Source organism: Symphalangus syndactylus, chromosome 9 (assembly GCF_028878055.3).
Source record: "Symphalangus syndactylus isolate Jambi chromosome 9, NHGRI_mSymSyn1-v2.1_pri, whole genome shotgun sequence".
In the NCBI taxonomy this organism is placed as follows: domain Eukaryota; kingdom Metazoa; phylum Chordata; class Mammalia; order Primates; family Hylobatidae; genus Symphalangus; species Symphalangus syndactylus.
Window position 1 is genome coordinate 109846193 of NC_072431.2, and position 16050 is coordinate 109862242.

Genomic DNA, 16050 nt, shown 5'->3' on the forward strand with positions numbered 1-16050 from the left:
GTGTCCAGGCTCTGTCTTTTACTGCTAGCCACCATGAATATTATATAGTACTATAAGTGTTTAACCGTACATAGCACATATGAAAGTACTTTCCACAGCTATTGTTCATAGAACATGCTTATAAGCCAGAACCATAAAACCTTAGTTAACTATAATACATCAACTCCATACTTCCAAAGAACATACCTTCCCACAGGAATATCGACCAGTACTTTTCATCGTACATTCAGTCGTTCATAGTACATAGCACATTACAGTCAAATAAATCCTCATCACCACAGATATCCGCCCCCCCAGATAGTGGTTTCTCGCTCACCATCCTCCGTGAAATCAATATCCTGCACAAGAGTGCTACTCTCCTCACTCCAGGCCCATAACACTTGGGGGTAGCTCTTCTAGTCAGCCAGAAAGTCCTTCAGCCTTGCCAGGAGCAGTGGCTCATGCTTGTAATCCCAGCACTTTGGGAGGCGAAGGCAGGCAGATCACTTGAGGTCAAGAGTTTTGTTTTTTTTTTTGAGACGGAGTCTTGCTCTGTCGCCCAGGCTGGAGTGCAGTGGCGCAATCTCGGCTCACTGCAAGCTCCGCTTCCCGAGTTCACGCCATTCTCCTGCCTCAGCCTCTCCGAGTAGCTGGGACTACAGACGCCCGCCACCATGCCCGGCTAATTTTTTGTATTTTTAGTAGAGACGGGGTTTCACTGTGGTCTCGATCTCCTGACCTCGTGATCCGCCCGCCTCGGCCTCCCAAAGTGCTGAGATTACAAGCATGAGCCACCGCGCCCGGCCTGAGGTCAAGAGTTTGAGACCAGCCTGGGCAACATGGTGAAACCCCGTCTCTACCAAAAATATAAAAATTAGCTGGGTGTGGTGGTGCATGCCTATAATGCCAGCTACTCGGAGGCTGAGGCAGGAGAATCGCTTGAAGCTAGGAGACAGAGGCTGCAGTGAACCAAGATCGCATCACCGCACTCCAGCTGGGGCAATGGAGCAAGACTCCATGTCAAAAAAAAAAAAAAAAAGTTCTCCATCCCCTCCTAGAAAAAAATTTTCTCCTAGAAGGAAAATTTTTCTGACTCAGAGAAAATTTAGACAAGAAGAGAAAATCTGTTTGTTTTCATGCTAGCACATCTGAAGACAATGGTCTCTGTCTCTCATGAGCAGGGATATTTTTCCTTCCCAAATAGATGTTTCTTCTAATAGCTGAGTGGTACCTTCTGTCTGTGCTGTGTTTGGAGTATATGTTTTAGAAATCCCAGGAGGCTTAGAGGAAGGCAGAGGTCAGCTTCAGCTTATACTGAGGGCCTGCTTGGGCTTCTCAAAGGTGACCAGAGCCCGGGAGGGAGGGTGACAGTGGCCCTCCTCACCCACCCCCATCCCAGGTTTGTTGCTTCTGCTCAGATGCCATATTTTTAAAATACTTTATTTTTTACATAATACTGTCATTACAAAAAAATACAAAAAAACTACTATAAAAACATTCAGGGGCTTGTCAAAGTGAGAAAACCTAAAGACCCCACCCCAGGATCTGGCTGAAGCAGTCTTTCCCCAGCTCCTTCACTGTGACCTTTATACAACTGTGGGGGTGGGGTGGGATCACACAGGCATAAAAGGGCTGGAAATTCCCCACACAGCCTCCAAGGGTAAGAAATAAGTAGCTTCATATATCACAAAAGTGGGATTTGGAAGTTTGGGGGTGGCTAGGCCCTGAGTTCAGAGGTGTGGGGCAAAACCTGTGACCCTGAATCTCTTGGTGGGGAATAGCTGCCACCTGACCCCAAAGCCCTTTCCCTTCCTGATGAAGGCTGGGAGATGGGCCCTGCCCCCCACCTCTTAGCCTTAATATCTCAGGCCCCATTCCCTGCCCTCCACCCTTGAACACTCCTGAGAGCAGCAGGGAGGACAGAACCTCCAGCTCTGAGGGTGTAGGCAGGGCAGCTGTTGCAGAGGCTGCTGAGGAGCTCACCCCCCTGCTCCAGATGAAAAGTGTCTCGTGCTCAAGTCCCTGTTCACAGGTTGTGAACTTTCCCTTCTTATCCTCTCTCCTCTCTCACAGAGAGGCACAGACAGCTCTAGGTGTGTGCTTCTTGTGCATGAATATGTGTGCGATAGCCTTGGACACTGTGGACCTGGGGGTGGGGCTGAGAAAGCAATGTCCTTTCTAGTCTCTTCCACCCCCAACAGCAGGAAGCCAAAGGGAAGGGAGGGGACTGGTATTAGCAAAGCTGAGGGGAGGAGGACATGCTATGTACAGGCATGGATAAGGAATCTCTACATATCTTCAAGTAGCACTCAGGTCACTCTCCAGCCACTGCAGTGGAAACTGGATTCAAAGCTAGTGACATGAACATTGACCCCTGGCCTGGGCTAGCTCTCCCCACCTCCCTCCCACTCCCCCCAGGCAGCCCAGCTCTGAAAGGGGTCAGGGACAGGAACATTTTCCTGAAAACCAGTGGCTTTTTTTTGCATTTTAGAAAAAGTTGCCAGTGTCCAGTGGACATCAAGCTGGGTGCACACTGAGTGGAGTGAGTGTTGGGGGTATTGCTGTGGTAGGCTCTGGACTGGCTGGGGCAGAGCCTAGGAACAGGGTAGGTGCTGCTTAAGGATCTGTCTTGTCTGTGGTGTTAATCTGTCTGGGAAGCGAACTTTGAACTCAACAATGAGGTCTCCCCGCTGAGTTGGCACTTTGGGGAAGGGAAGGCCCTCCCCACGGAGTCTCTTCACGGTGCCTGGCTTGATGACATCATTGCAGGGCAAAGGGATCACTCGGCCGTCGATGGTGGGAATGTTCACAGTGCAGCCACACAGCGCCTGGGAAAGACGAAGCAGAAAGTGAGGAAAAGGTGGGGTAAGGTGAGTGGGAAGGAAGGAAAGAGACTGAGGTGGGGAAAGAATGTGCCAGCTGGCGGGAAGAGAGGGAATGTCCCCACCATCTCCCCAGCACACACACACAGCCTGACTAGGCCCCACCTCCTTGAGGCTGATCAGGGCACTGTAGAGCACGTTGGTGCCATCTCGGCGGAAGTGTGCATGGGGCTTGTCTTTGAGCACAAAGACGATGTCAGCGGGGATGTTGTCAGGTGTGGCATCGCCCTCTTTGGGGAAGGTGATCTTGGTGCCTTCCTTCCAGCCACGCTTGATGACTATGTGCAGGATCTTGTCCTCGGTGCGCACAGTTCGCCCATCGGGGTTGAGGCGACGCCTCGTGATCTTCATGCGCTTGGTGGAGCCATGGTAGATCTCCTCCAGGGACACCCGCAGCTCGTGCACCACTGGGGGGTCCTGCACTTTGCGCCGAGGGTACAGTGGTTCTGGGGCTCGCCTTGGACCCCTACTCAGCCCATTGAAGCCAAAACGGCCGAAAGCGCCAAATGGGTCCTCATCTTCATCCACATCCATGTCATCTGGGTCAAAGCCACTGAAGGGCCGAGTGGAACGGCTGCTGGCAAAGAAGATATCGAAGGGGTTGGAGCCACCAAAGAAGGAGGCAAAGGTGGCATGGGGGTCCCCATGAAAGGTGTAGTGAAAGGAGCCACTGGAGCCACCTGATGTGCCACCGCCGGTCTTCAGGCCTAGAGGGGAGGAGAAGTTAGGGGCAGTGTGGCTTATTCTGGCCCCACCCCAGTGTCTTCCCCCTGCCCTCTAGCTCCCAGTTCACAGGCCTAGAGAAAGAAGTAACCTTTAAATCCCACAGAGAGGGCCAGGCTAATAGAGTAAGAAAGGCTTCTGGCAAGATTATTTTCCATTCCTAATTATATATTTAATAACGATGCATAACTTGAGATTCAAAGAGGCTTGCTTACCCAATAGGTGGAAAAGCCAGGACTAGAGGACTTAGAGGATGTGACTTCCAGTCCTGTAATCTTTTCCACATACTCATGGTCCAAAGATGTCTCAAAAAGCCTTGAATGACTAGCCTGGTGTCACATTACAAGTGATACTTGGTTCCCAAATCTTTGCTTATCTCCAAAGACATACAGGACAAGGGGCCATCAGACAGGATGTGACCACAGAGGGGGCTGGTAAGTGAACAATCGCAAATAGGGTAGGGATCCAACCCAGGAGGAAGACCACTTTCACTCTGCTTCTAGCAATGTTTCCTCTTTCCCTGACTCCTGCTCAAATAGGAAATCGGAAAGCCTTAAAAATCGGGAAAGCTCATTAGCTTGGAGATGAAGAGCTATTTTTTTAGAAAAAGTTTTCAAATGCATTGTTCCCACACTCTGCTCGGTGTTACACAACTTTAGGGAGTGTCATTCACACATTGTACAGACATAGACTACAATGGGAATGGAGCTCCCTGGAGTTATACAACAGCAAATGCCATACCCCACACCTAATGTTGAGCAACCAAAATGCATGAATGGGCTGGCACATGGCAGGTGGTGACCTTAGCTGCTCTCTCTGTCGGGTCCTGTCTAAGGGGCTCAGATTCCTGGAGGCAGCCTTCATGCAGAGGAGGGGTTGCTGGTGGTAGTGGGGGATGTGGGGAAAGGGTTCACACTGAGAACTGCTCCGGAATACGGAGACTATGGGTGGGGTCCAGGCTAGGAAAGAGACCCTTCTCTTTGAGGCCGTTTATCTAGAATTTCAACTGATCATGGAGATCTGAGCCTAAATTAGCCTCTTATTTCCTGGGACCACAAGGGCAGATTTGAGTTTCACTAGAGAGGCCAAGTGGCAGACGGTTCAGGGACTTGTGGCAGCTGCCTCTTCACCCCTCCCCCAAGACCTAGGATCTCTCCTTTCCTTTTATCGAGGGGCTGATTATCAAGCAAGTTCACGCAGCCTGGCAGAGCTTGGTGAGAGAGGGAGGGAGGCTGGACCGATGATGACGGGAAGGAGTAATTCTCTCTATAGGGATTTCTGTTCTTCCACTACCATCCCCTTTTCAAGCTGGGAGCAACTTGTCCCTAGCTGGAGCTGCACACAGAGTCTGTGTGTATAACTGCTCTATAATAGATGGCTGCTGGGGATTGGGCAGGGTGGACAGAAATATAACCAACATTTCTAAGCTGCTTCTCCCTCCCCAGGCCATGGAGGTCCCCTTAAGGCCATGCCGCATCCTCAGGGGCCCTCCTGGGATGGGGTTCTGCATCAGAACCTGGAGTCTGGACCCCTTCACTTAGGCAGAAGGGGTGAAGTATCTCGGGGGAGCTCTCCCAGCTCCTGCCTTCTTTCTAAACAAAGGTGAGGCTGAATGGAGGAATGGGTGCAATTCCAAGACAGGTCACATGGTGGCATGGTGTCTGCACTGCTTCCCTCTTTCCCACTCCTATCCCTCCCATCCCTCCCTGCCAGAGAGAAAAATGTCTTAGCTGGAAGAATACTGGGGGTTCCAGCCGGTATCTGGTGAATCTGGGAGTTGACATGTCTAGGAGGTAGGCAGGAAGAATGGAAGGAACTGGCAGCATGGAGAATAGGAAAAGGGAGTTGGGAGGACGAGGGTGCACAGAGGGGCAGGGAACACAAGGCCAGGAGGAGGGGAAGAAAATAACCTTCTTATCTACAGATGATTAGCCCATTTAGTTTTGAGGATAGAATGGGGAGGGTGAAGAGGAGGAGAATGTGAAAGAAAGGTGGATTCTGTTGGGGAGGAAGGACAGTTCTTCCCAGGAAAGAGAGTCTTCAGTGTGACAATGTCTCTTAATATAGCCTGACAGGTGCCTGTGGCTGGCGGGTGGCAGGCAGCCCTGAGGGGCAGGCCCAGAATTAGCAGCTACATCATGGCCGTGGGATGTGCTGGGAGGGGCCTCCCTCTCAGAGGCTTTATTTGGGCCTTTCCTGCCTCCCATCCCATGGCCACCAGCTACCCCAGGGAAGGGGGAAGATGCCAGCAGCAGTTCCCTTTCCACCCTTGGATCCCTGCCACTTCCTCTGGGAGGCAAAGCTCCACCTCTGTTCTGCTGGCCAGAAGCAGGCAGGGCCGGGGGAGAGAAGGGGAAAGCCATTTCTGCTCAGAGCTCTGGCAGTTAATTCCCAGGCTGCTTAAGGGCCAGACTTTTATGCTGATGAATGTAAATGCTCTGTCCTCAGAGAGCCACACACTCCCTCTCCTCAAACTTCCCCATCAGCCAATGAAGCAGCGGAGACTTCAGGCAGGACTAATAAGGCTGGGAAGGAAAGAAGGGCGGGGAAGGCCTCTGGCTCTTGCTTCAGACCTCTCTAAGGCCTGAACCTGAGGAGGGAGGGGGCAGACAGAGGCCGGGAGAACTAGGGTGAGCTGAGCTGGGTAGTGAGTGGGCTCCTCTCTCCTCTGGGTGACAGTGCTGGAAACCCTTGCCACCCTCACCCCCTCCACAGCCTCCAGTTCCCTGCTACACAAACTGGTGCACCTGGGACCCCTACCAAGTGGAGGGTCCAGGATTGGGCTGGAGTGCTGCCCTCTTACCTTCCTCCCCATACTGGTCATACAGGCCCCGTTTCTTGGGGTCACTCAGCACATCATAGGCCTCTGCAATCTCCTTAAACTTCTCCTCAGCGTTGGGTTCTTTATTCTTGTCTGGGTGGTACTTCAAGGCCATCTTCCGGTAGGCTTTCTTGATCTCATCCTCATTGGCCCCCGATGGGATCCCAAGAATCTTGTAATAATCTTTTCCCATCACAGCCACTGGACCAGCACTGGTCTCCTTGTTTCTGAAAGAAACCCAGGGCCAAGACTTGATGCCTTCTCTTCTGCCCCAGCCCTGTTCCTGATGATCTTGCAATCCCTAGATGACTCCCTGGGTAACCTTCAGCAGGTCATGCCTGTTCTGTGGGCCTGTGTCCCCCCCATCTGTAAAATGAAAGGTTTGGACTAGATGATCGCTTCTGGCTCTGACATTCTAGAATTCTGTGATTCCGTCCTCACCTCCTGGGTTTTCCCAGCAGGAAGCTGAAGGTTGTGGCCCACTCTTGGGGCTAGGCTGAGGCCCTGGTCCTTGGGCCAGACTGAGGACCCCTGAGAGGCCCTGCTGAGCGAGGTGGCACCATGGACTGAGCGACCCACACACAGGAGCTGGCGAAGGTCAGTGTAACGGGTGAGGTCACCTGAGCATCGTGGTCTCCTACGCCACGCCTCAGGCATGGTGCCCAGGCTGAGGGCAGCTGGGGCAGTGGCCCAGGACTGGGAACAGGCCTGGGTCTTCCGCCAGCTGTCCTGGCCAGCCAGACTGAGTCAGGGAATGGGTGTCTGGAGTCCTGTCTGCCATTGGAGACCCCAGGCCTCCCCGCCCCCACCCCTCTGACGATGCTAAGCCTCACGTGTGACTCAGATCACAGGGTGACTCACAGCCTTTGGAAACTGCTATTTCCATCTCCCTCATTAGCAGGGGGGATGACACTATCCTTCCCCCAACCAGGGCAACAGTTCCCTTTACTCATTTGCCAGTGTCTACACACAAAACTGTGAGGGCTGTGCCGCCTAAGCACCAGTGAGAGTGAACAAAAGCATCCTGGGGACAGGACTTTTTCAACCCCAGCTGTTAGGAGACAATTGGGCACTAACCAACCACCATTTCCTTATACCTCTCCTAGCCCCACCCCACGCCCCCAGTCCACCCTGTGGTTTAGGATCTGGCCCAGCGTCAGACCCATATTCCTCTGAGTCCCTTTTAAGGTGGGTGCAGGAGCATTTGTTCTAAGAGAAACGCACAACCCGAATTCTTCCATTCCAGTCTCCTTCCATCGGTGTGTCTGTGGTGGATATCAGGGGAAGGGGGACTTTCCTGTAGCTAGAGCTCTCTGGGGGATGGCCAGAAGCCATTCTCAGCTCTTCTGAGACTTGGCCAACCCCTGCCAAAGCCAAGAGAACCAGCGTCTTTCTAGCAATGTCCTAGGCTGGCAGCCACAGCTGAGACCTGCCTTTCTGCCTCTGACTGCTTCACAGCAGGGAGGTGTACAGGGTGTCCTCGCAGGAGTGAGGGCTGTAACCGGGTAAGAGGGAGGCACCCAAGGCCCTAGGTGGGCAGGGACAATGGCCCTCACTGCTGCCCCCATAGGCCCTGCTGCAGGTGGCTGGATTGACTCATGGTTCTTGGAGTCACCTTTCTCTGACGAAGAAAAGGCTCCACAAAGGCGGGTACTCCCCCATCGCCCCCCACCAGCATGTCACGTCTGTGGGGGAGACGGGGTGGGGGTAGGGTTGGGAGAGGCAGAGAAGAAAGAACACCTTGAGAGGGGGGCAGCGATTTTCGGAAATGGCAGCCAAAGCCGTCTGAGAGGGAGCTGGGGGTGGTCTGCCATTTCTGCCTCAACCCACACCTTCTTTCCCCTGGGACTCGGAAAGAACCCTAGCACACCAAGAGGGTGCCCCCAGAGAATGAGAGCAGCTTCCAGGCAGAGGGCCAGTGGAACGGCTCACACCAACCACCCACCTCCTTTTGGTGTCCCTGCATTACCTCCGCACCCGGCCAGCTTCCTCCCTGGTACCCACCTGCTAGCTGCTCTAGGCCCATACATCTCTTGCCTCCACAGACACAGGGCAAGCTCTTTCAGGATCTGCCTCCTTTTTCTCTTTCTGCTTTCCTCCCTCCTTCCCTTCCCCCCTACCCACAGGCCACGTGTTGGAATGACAAAGGAGCCCCATGGCATGGCACTGCCTTTGATGGAGAAGAATGAGGAGGATGTTAAGGCAGGAAGGAAAAATGGGGAGAAAATGGCGAGGGGGACTGTTGAGGTACACGGAGGGGAGATGGTTGATACAGAAAATGAGGTACTGATGGAGGGGGATGAGTGACAGATGGAAATGGCTGAGGTGGAAAACGGGTTAATGATGGGTTGAAAGGGAGGAATGTAGAGTTGAAATAATGGAGGAAATGTCTGTGGAAAATGGATACCTGAAGGGTTTGAGATAAGAGAGGAATGATAAGGGGTGCAATTCATTCAAATATGTGGGTGAGGCAGGAGGGGGGTTCCTGTATGTCACGGAGGGGATGAGGATGAGGTGGAGGAAGCAGGAAGGCAATGGAGGGGATGGCCGCATGGAGGGTTTGACCGGGTATGGGTGTGAGTGCCCTTCTCCGGAGGGACTTACCGAAACTTTACAAACCCATTCAGCGTCCACGCTCGAAGTTTTAAGGGCTCCAGCTGAATTTTAAACATCAAGCTGGCTAAGAAGTCTTCTCCCCAGGAGTGTGGGAAGCTCCGGAAAGCTCCTCGGGCCTGCAGTGGGGGTGCTGCTGGGGGTGGGCAGGAGAGCACTGTGCGCTTAAACATGCCCAGCCAAGCCCCTCACCTCTGATTGCTCCACCGGAGCCGGCCTGAAGTGCTGCAGCTCTGGAAGCCACCTCCTCGGACTCTCAGAGGCGCGTGCCCAGCAAGGCCTGTCTGGCGCAGCAGGTGCCGGACCTGATCCCCAGGTGTGGAGAGTGAAGGGAGAGGACCCGCGGCCACCTGCTCTCAGGTGCAGCAGTGTCTGGCTGGCTGTGAGCGGCTGTATGGCAGCGTGTCAGTGAGGCTGGGAGTGCAAGCGTGTGTTTGTGAGTGGCAGCGTGTATACCTGTGACAGGTGTGATTGTGAGGGCCCGAGAGGCAGTGAGCTCCTGTCGCCTCTCCCTGGGGAGGACCCGACCCCAATCCCCAAGAACCTACTCAATGAAGTCACTGATGGGAGTCTCCTCCCTCGCGGATGGGCGGGGCAGAGCGGAGCTCGGCCGGGACAAAAGGCGCGGCGAGGAGAGGAGGGGAGGGGGCTCGGGCGGGGGAGGGTGGTCGGTGATGTCACCCGCGCTGGCTGGCTGGTCTGCTCACAGATGCCTCCGCCCCACAGAACCCAATCTGGTCCGGTCCGACTCAGCCCTCCCCTCCCCTCCCCTCCCCTCTCCTCCCTTCCCCTCCCCTCCCCTCCCCTCCCCGGCTCAGACGCTGGCTGCCCCCTGTGACAGCCAAGCCCGGGTCGAGGACTCCGAGCACCCTGCAAACCCCGGGGCCCCGCACCCCCACAGCAGCAGAGCCTACGGGCCCTCAGTGTCTCAACCCCCCAACACCAGGAGCCCTGGCTTCGCGACGCCCCGCTCCCGGGATTCCTGAGTCCTGGCTCGGCGCCCTCACCGGTGAGGAGCTGCGGGCGCCGCCGTGGTCCGTGAGACAGCCGCTGCCCCCTCCCCCGGCTCCGGCTCCGCCGCCTCCACCCGGGACAGGAGTCGCCTGCCCGCCGGCCGCCGACAGCGGGACCGGGAGCCCGCCCCCACGGCTCCGCCTCCGCGCCGCCCATTGAACTGCCTTCCTGTCACTCAGCTCAGCCTCTACTGTGATTGGGCAGTTTTCAACAAGCAGCTTGGTGATAGCCGCCCATCCTCCGCCCCTGTCACCCGGCCACACGCGCACACATTCCAGGCAGTGATTGGTGTGGATCTGATTGGCGCCCTCTGGGATCACTCAACCACGCCTCTTTGCCGTCTTGTCGTCCCATTGGTGAAAAAGACAGAGGGCGGCAACCCCGCTCGCCCTTTGATTTTATTGGTTCGTGCCTGAGACTCAGACCTGAGCCTGGGGGCAACTATATTAGTCCAATCTCTGGGTTGAGAAGGTGGGATGGACTGGCCACTGCTTGAATCCCAGGAGAACCTTCTGGAACCCTTGCGACGTCAAAGGCAGCCTTAAAGGAAAACTGTACCCACCAGTTGGCCGTGCGGCCGTGCATTCTTTCCTTTCTTCATTGGGGGGCAAGGGGGAGAGAACAGTGCACTCTGGGAGGTGTAGTCCCTGGACCGGGACCAAAAGGTCAGCACTTCTTACTCGCCTTTCAGCCAACGGTGTAACCACCTCGAGCTGACCTCATTTAGCTTTACCTTATCCTGACCCCGCGGTGGCCTGAAGTGACCTAACGGAATCTCTAACAGACCCCACGGATGCTGGGTTTCAGAGCCCTCCGGACCTCTCCCCTGAGGGAAACGGATGGCTCTGCCCAGGCCGGCGCCTCCAGGAATCTCCCCCGCCTACCCTCTGTACAGCCCCTCATCCTCGCGCCCCTCTTCAGCGACCCCGCGGTCCCCATTTCAGTCCCCCTTCTAATCAGTCTCTCATCCTGCTTCCCTCTGGAGTGCCTGTGTTTTAGCCCTTTCCTTCTTGGCCCTCGATAATCTCCTGTCTTCCTTCCCGCAGTGATCCGTTTTGTCCTATTCTTGGTTCTTTCTTTACACCCCTGATCTCCTATCCTAGCTCTCCCATTTAATCTTTCATCTCACTCCCCAAGATCCCCTTCCTTAACACCTTCAGAATCTCTAGTCTCCCCCACCCCCCATTAAGTCATTAGATCTCAGCCCCAGTGTCCCCGATGCAGGGAGCAGGCGGGGCTGCGGAGGCGGTAGCCGGCGGAAGCCGCCACTCGAGCAGACGCGGTGCCTGGCGCCCACGTCACTGTCTCCCAGGCCCATCTGTGCTCGAGGGAGCGGGGGTGGGGAGGGAGTAATTTGGGGGTGAAGTGGGGGAGGGAAGTGCTGGGGGGTTGATGATAAAAGAAGGGTCAGGCCAGAAGCTCTCCTTTACTTCTTTCTTTCCTATTTTCCAGAGACACAGTTTGGACACCCATGAGGTCTTGCTAGAAACTGCAGCTTGAGTACCTGGGCCAAGAGCAGAGCAAGGGGTGGGGGGTGGGGGGGCGGGCAGGGTCCTGGGGTCAGATCTGCAGATTCTTCACTACCTGCCTTAGTGCCAGGAGTCACTATGGGGCTCCCAAGGGTAAAGGGGCATGAGGTGTGAAGGAAAAAAGAGGCTTGGGGTGACAGGAGGATGGAAAGAAAGTGGGGTTGGGGGCCAGGAGGGGAGCAGAGATGGGTGATGAATGTGGGGGAATGAGGAGCATGAGGAATTTGAGGAAATGGGGTTGAGGGAGGGGAGGTAGGGAGAGGGGGTGGTGAGAGGATGGGGAGATGGGGTGAGGGGGATGAGGACGGGAGGGGCATGGGGCAGATGAGAGTTAGGGTGGGAGTAAGGAGGGCAGAAGAAAGGAGGGCTGGGGAGGGGCGGGGAGGCAGGGTGGGGATAAGGAAAAAAGGGCTGGGGAGGGGCAGGAAGGCAGGGTGGGGGATGAGGAAAGAAGGGGTGAGTAACGAAAGGATGAGGCACAGAGATGGGGTGAGGAGGAGTGAGGAAGGGGGAGGGGAAGGAGGAGGGATGGACTAGTGTGACACAGGGATGGGTAAGGTGGGGTGAGGGGCCCTGCACCGCTGCTGGCTCCTCAGATCTGGGGGCTCTCGTTCTCCCACCTCCAGACCCGTGGGGCCCAGGCTGTGGGTGGCTCTACTTCTTCCTATTCCAGTTCTGTCTCTTTTGCCTCCCCCAGCCTTGCCTGTGCCAACACGGAGGCAGAGAGTTTAGTCACCAGCCTTTACCTGGCCCCTGCTAATGCTAAAGTGTGGGCTCGGACCTTTGAGGGTGTGGGACTGTGCCTTCAGGTGTTGGTGGCACGGACTCCACTGTTTGCCTAGTCTGCGGTTCCTGCCCTCAGTTCCATTGTCCTGGGTGTCAAGTGTGTGTAGTGCTCAGTGTGGCATGGACCATGACAGTGTGGTCTGGAGTCTATGCACCTTGTGAGCTTACACACCACACTCGTGCCTCATCTCCTTTGTAAATGGGGATTGGTGCCTCAGGGAGTTGTTGAGAGGGTTAACTAAGGTAACACAGGTAGTGCACTTAGTTTTGAGCTGGGCATGTAGTTTATACCCAACCAATGGTTAACTTGGTTAACTCAACCAAGTTAACCATTACTCTACATGTTCACAGATGCTGGGAGTGCAAGTGCATCTATAAATCTGAGTCTGATTGGGAGTTATTTGTAGTGTGGTACTGGTAATGTGCTTTGTGAGTGGATCTGTGCAGTTATTTTTGTGTGGTGGTGTGCCTGATTCTGTTATATGTTGTAGGTATATGATTTTGGGTCAGTGTACATGTGTGAGTAAATGACTGAGCGGGCATGTGTCTACATGACAAAGAGTGGATGAGGTATATAGCCGCTGACACATTGACACCATGTCTGCCAGCGTATGCACGCATCTGCAATCATGCCAGTCCCAAACGCCCCCACTCACCCTCCCTCCCCTTGGAGACGTCATAACCCTAGGTGTCCCTCATTTCCTCACCCTGAGGGAACCGGAACTCGTGGGCAGGGGTGGGGGTGGGTGCCAGTGAGGAGGTGTTTTAGACAGAGGCACATGTTCCCTCCCAGACTGTATAGGGAAGGGAGCCCCTATCCTGCTCACATCCCAAAGGCTGCAGAGGAAGTGCCCCCAGCCTGTTTTCAGTTCCCTGTCTTGTCACCATGGTAGCGGTTGCCAGGGGTTCCCATGGTTGCTAAGATCTGGGTGTGGGAGGCTGCCAGACCCTGTTGCCAGTAGAAACAGAGAATCCTGGGGGGAAGGAAGACTACCCTCACAGCTGCCAGCTCTCTGCAGTGACAGAACTGGCCCTTGGGCCACTTCTCTCCCCCAGTTGTACCTATGATTTGTATGTGGTAGTACTAGTGTGTGTGTGGGAGCGGGAGCGGGGGCTTTAAGAGGAAACCAGACCTAGAATACTGGGATACTAGAATACTGAGGAAAAGGGGGCTCCTTGGCCTACCCATCACCATCCTTAAAGTTGGGAGGGCCTTACGAATTAGTGACTACCAGCCATCTCTACTAAAATACAAAAAAAATTAGCCAGGTGTTGTGACGTATGCCTGTAATCTCAGCTACTCAGGAGGCTGAGGCAAAAGAATCGCTTGAACCCAGGGGGCAGAGGTTGCAGTGAGCCAAGATCGCGCCACTCCACTCCAGCCTGGGTGACAGAGTGAGACGAGACTCCCTCTCAAAAAAAAAAAAAAAAGAAAAAAAAGAAATGAGTGACTATCTCTTTCTGTCCCCTGTCCCTCATACCTCTCCCCTGGGCAGTTTCCCTGTTTGTTCTTGAGTTCTCCAGTGACTGAGTACTCATTACCTGATGCTTTCTCCTGGGTGTAGGAATGCCACGTTGACCCATCACCTTGGCAGCAGACGGCCTCCCTCCTGTGATCAGACTCTGAGCGTCTCACCTGATACATGCTTCATGCTGACACCCAGGCCCAGACTTTGGTCCCACACTGAGTCCCAACTTTGACCTCAGCCTGAGACACAACCTGGTTGTTGTCCTGGTAGACAGTTCCCCAAATCCAGCCTCTGCCCAAACCTTCCTCCTAGACATGTCTGAGCCCTAATTTTGATACAAAATACTTGAATTCATCTTCAGATTCAATTCTAATCCTATACTGAACTAACTGAACACTGCCAGGGATCTGACTCCCTCATATTTGCTGGCGTCTCCCTGCGTGTTCTGAACTTACGCTGACCAGCACCAAAAGGGTTCAGAGGGGTGATTTCTTGCCTTGGGATGAGAGAGCAATGTTAGGGATGACCAGCAGAGGGCGTGCAACATCAGGCTCTAGAGGCAAGCGTCCAAGAGCCCACCTGTGAACTAAAAAAATTAAATTTCACGTCTTTGATGCCGAAACTTTGGGGTTATGTGGATTCTTACAGTCATGAATCTTCTCCTTCTGGCTCAACTGGGCTCAGCATGCACAGGTATGCACAGAATGTGCTTAACTGTTTACTGGCATCTCAGGTCTCAAGAGGACTGAAGTCACCCCACCCCCAAATCAGCATTTCTGTCACATGCTTAATACAGCTCCACTGCCTTCCCTGGTAACCAGTTATGTTTGGTCCTGTTGAGTAGAAATCTGCCTCTCCATCGTGTTCACATTTCATCTTAGCCCTGTCCTTGGGACCACATTGACCTCATTGGCCCATCTGCCAAACATCACCATCTGCATCCTTCAAATCTGCTTCTCTCCAGGACCCATGCCTTCATGGGTTCATCCCCTGCCTTTCTCAATTCTACTCACTAAGATCATGTTCCACTGAATGGGTTTCAATTTGTGGTGCCCAGTTATGATTAGCTTTTTCCAGGAGAGCTGGTGCAGGGTATGAATGAGCCGGCCTGCCTCCCTCCTCTGACCTTGAACTTCTTTCCACATAGGCTCAGATTACATCAGTTTTTTTTGTGGTTGTTGTTTTGTTTTTCTTTTGAGACGGAGTCTCGCCCTGTTGCCTAGGCTGGAGTGCAATGGCGTGATCTCGGCTAACTGCAACTTTTGCCTCCTGGGTTCAAGCAATTCTTCTGCCTCAGCCTCCTGAGTAGCTGGAACTACAGGTGTTCACCACCACGCCTGGCTAATTTTTGCATTTTTAGCAGAGACAGGGTTTCGCCATGTTGGCCAGGCTGGTCTTGAACTCTTGACCTCAGGAGATCCACCTGCTTCGGCCTCTCTAAGTGCTGGGATTACAGGAGTGAGCCATCGCACCTGGCCCATCAGTTTATTTTTTGGTAGCCACTCATACTATTCACCCATACTGAGTTAAGGCCATAAGCTCTTTTCTCCCTGAGCTGCTAAATCACCTCTTGTTCATGAGTACGTGTTATAATTTTGAATGGAGAGCTGTATTCGTTTTAAACAAAGATACTTGAAATAAAATAAAAAAATTTGTTGGCAATACATTCTCAATTTTAGGACAATCTTTGGGCTTGGAAATCTCTGTACTTGATGGTTGCTCAAAGGTGGGACAAGGAGGGACTGAAGGTCCTCAGCTGGCTTGGCTGTGACTTCAGCACTTTGGACAGAGGCAATCACAGTACCCACCCCACCCCGACCCAGCTATGCCTGGGACTGTGTGAGTGTGGAGATGATACACTCACAACCTTCAGATGGAGCAGAAATCCTTGCTACTTACTCAGTGCCTTACAATCTGTAAAGCTCTCTCCTCTTACAAAACTCTTTCCTCAATTAACCAGCCCAGGAGGCTGACAGGACAGGGACTGTCCTACAGACTTTATAGTTGAGGAAACTGAGGTTCAGCAAAGTCAACCTCCAAGCAACCCTTAGAAAGGGTGGGGTGAGAGAGAGCACTACTCCATGTTTAGCAAATTTAGCAGCCATTGATTGTCTTAAAGAATGACTCTCCCCAGGGATAAAGAGGAAATGAATTTGAACCAGAGCAGGACAGGGTGGGTGGAGGTTTGTGTAGGAGCAAGACCCGGGCCAGTCCTGGGAGCAAGTGGCAGTTGG

General features: G+C 53.8%; 1 protein-coding gene and 1 long non-coding RNA gene across 6 annotated transcripts; one reads left to right on the plus strand and one right to left on the minus strand.

Annotated features, from left to right (window-relative positions):
* Positions 1 to 1403: 1403 nt before the first annotated feature.
* Positions 1404 to 10155, minus strand: DNAJB5 (DnaJ heat shock protein family (Hsp40) member B5). Of its 5 annotated transcripts, none has more exons than XM_055293858.2 (5): positions 10026 to 10155; positions 9211 to 9323; positions 6388 to 6632; positions 2967 to 3568; positions 1404 to 2807 (listed from the first exon to the last, which is right to left on the minus strand). In XM_055293858.2, exons 3-5 carry the CDS (start codon positions 6596 to 6598, stop codon positions 2574 to 2576), a joined length of 1047 nt encoding a protein of 348 aa, XP_055149833.1. In that variant the 5' UTR covers positions 6599 to 6632; positions 9211 to 9323; positions 10026 to 10155; the 3' UTR covers positions 1404 to 2573. The 5 variants fall into 5 exon arrangements, with proteins under 5 accessions (XP_055149833.1, XP_055149831.1, XP_055149832.1 ...); XM_055293856.1 differs by lacking the exon at positions 9211 to 9323 and adding an exon at positions 9010 to 9151 and having other exon boundaries at positions 10026 to 10112; XM_055293857.1 differs by lacking the exon at positions 9211 to 9323 and adding an exon at positions 9010 to 9154 and having other exon boundaries at positions 10026 to 10112.
* LOC129490608 (uncharacterized) lies at positions 10134 to 14430 on the plus strand. The gene is made up of 2 exons (XR_008660302.2): positions 10134 to 10697; positions 13913 to 14430. It is a non-coding gene; the product is annotated as an uncharacterized lncRNA (long non-coding RNA).
* Positions 14431 to 16050: the final 1620 nt, after the last annotated feature.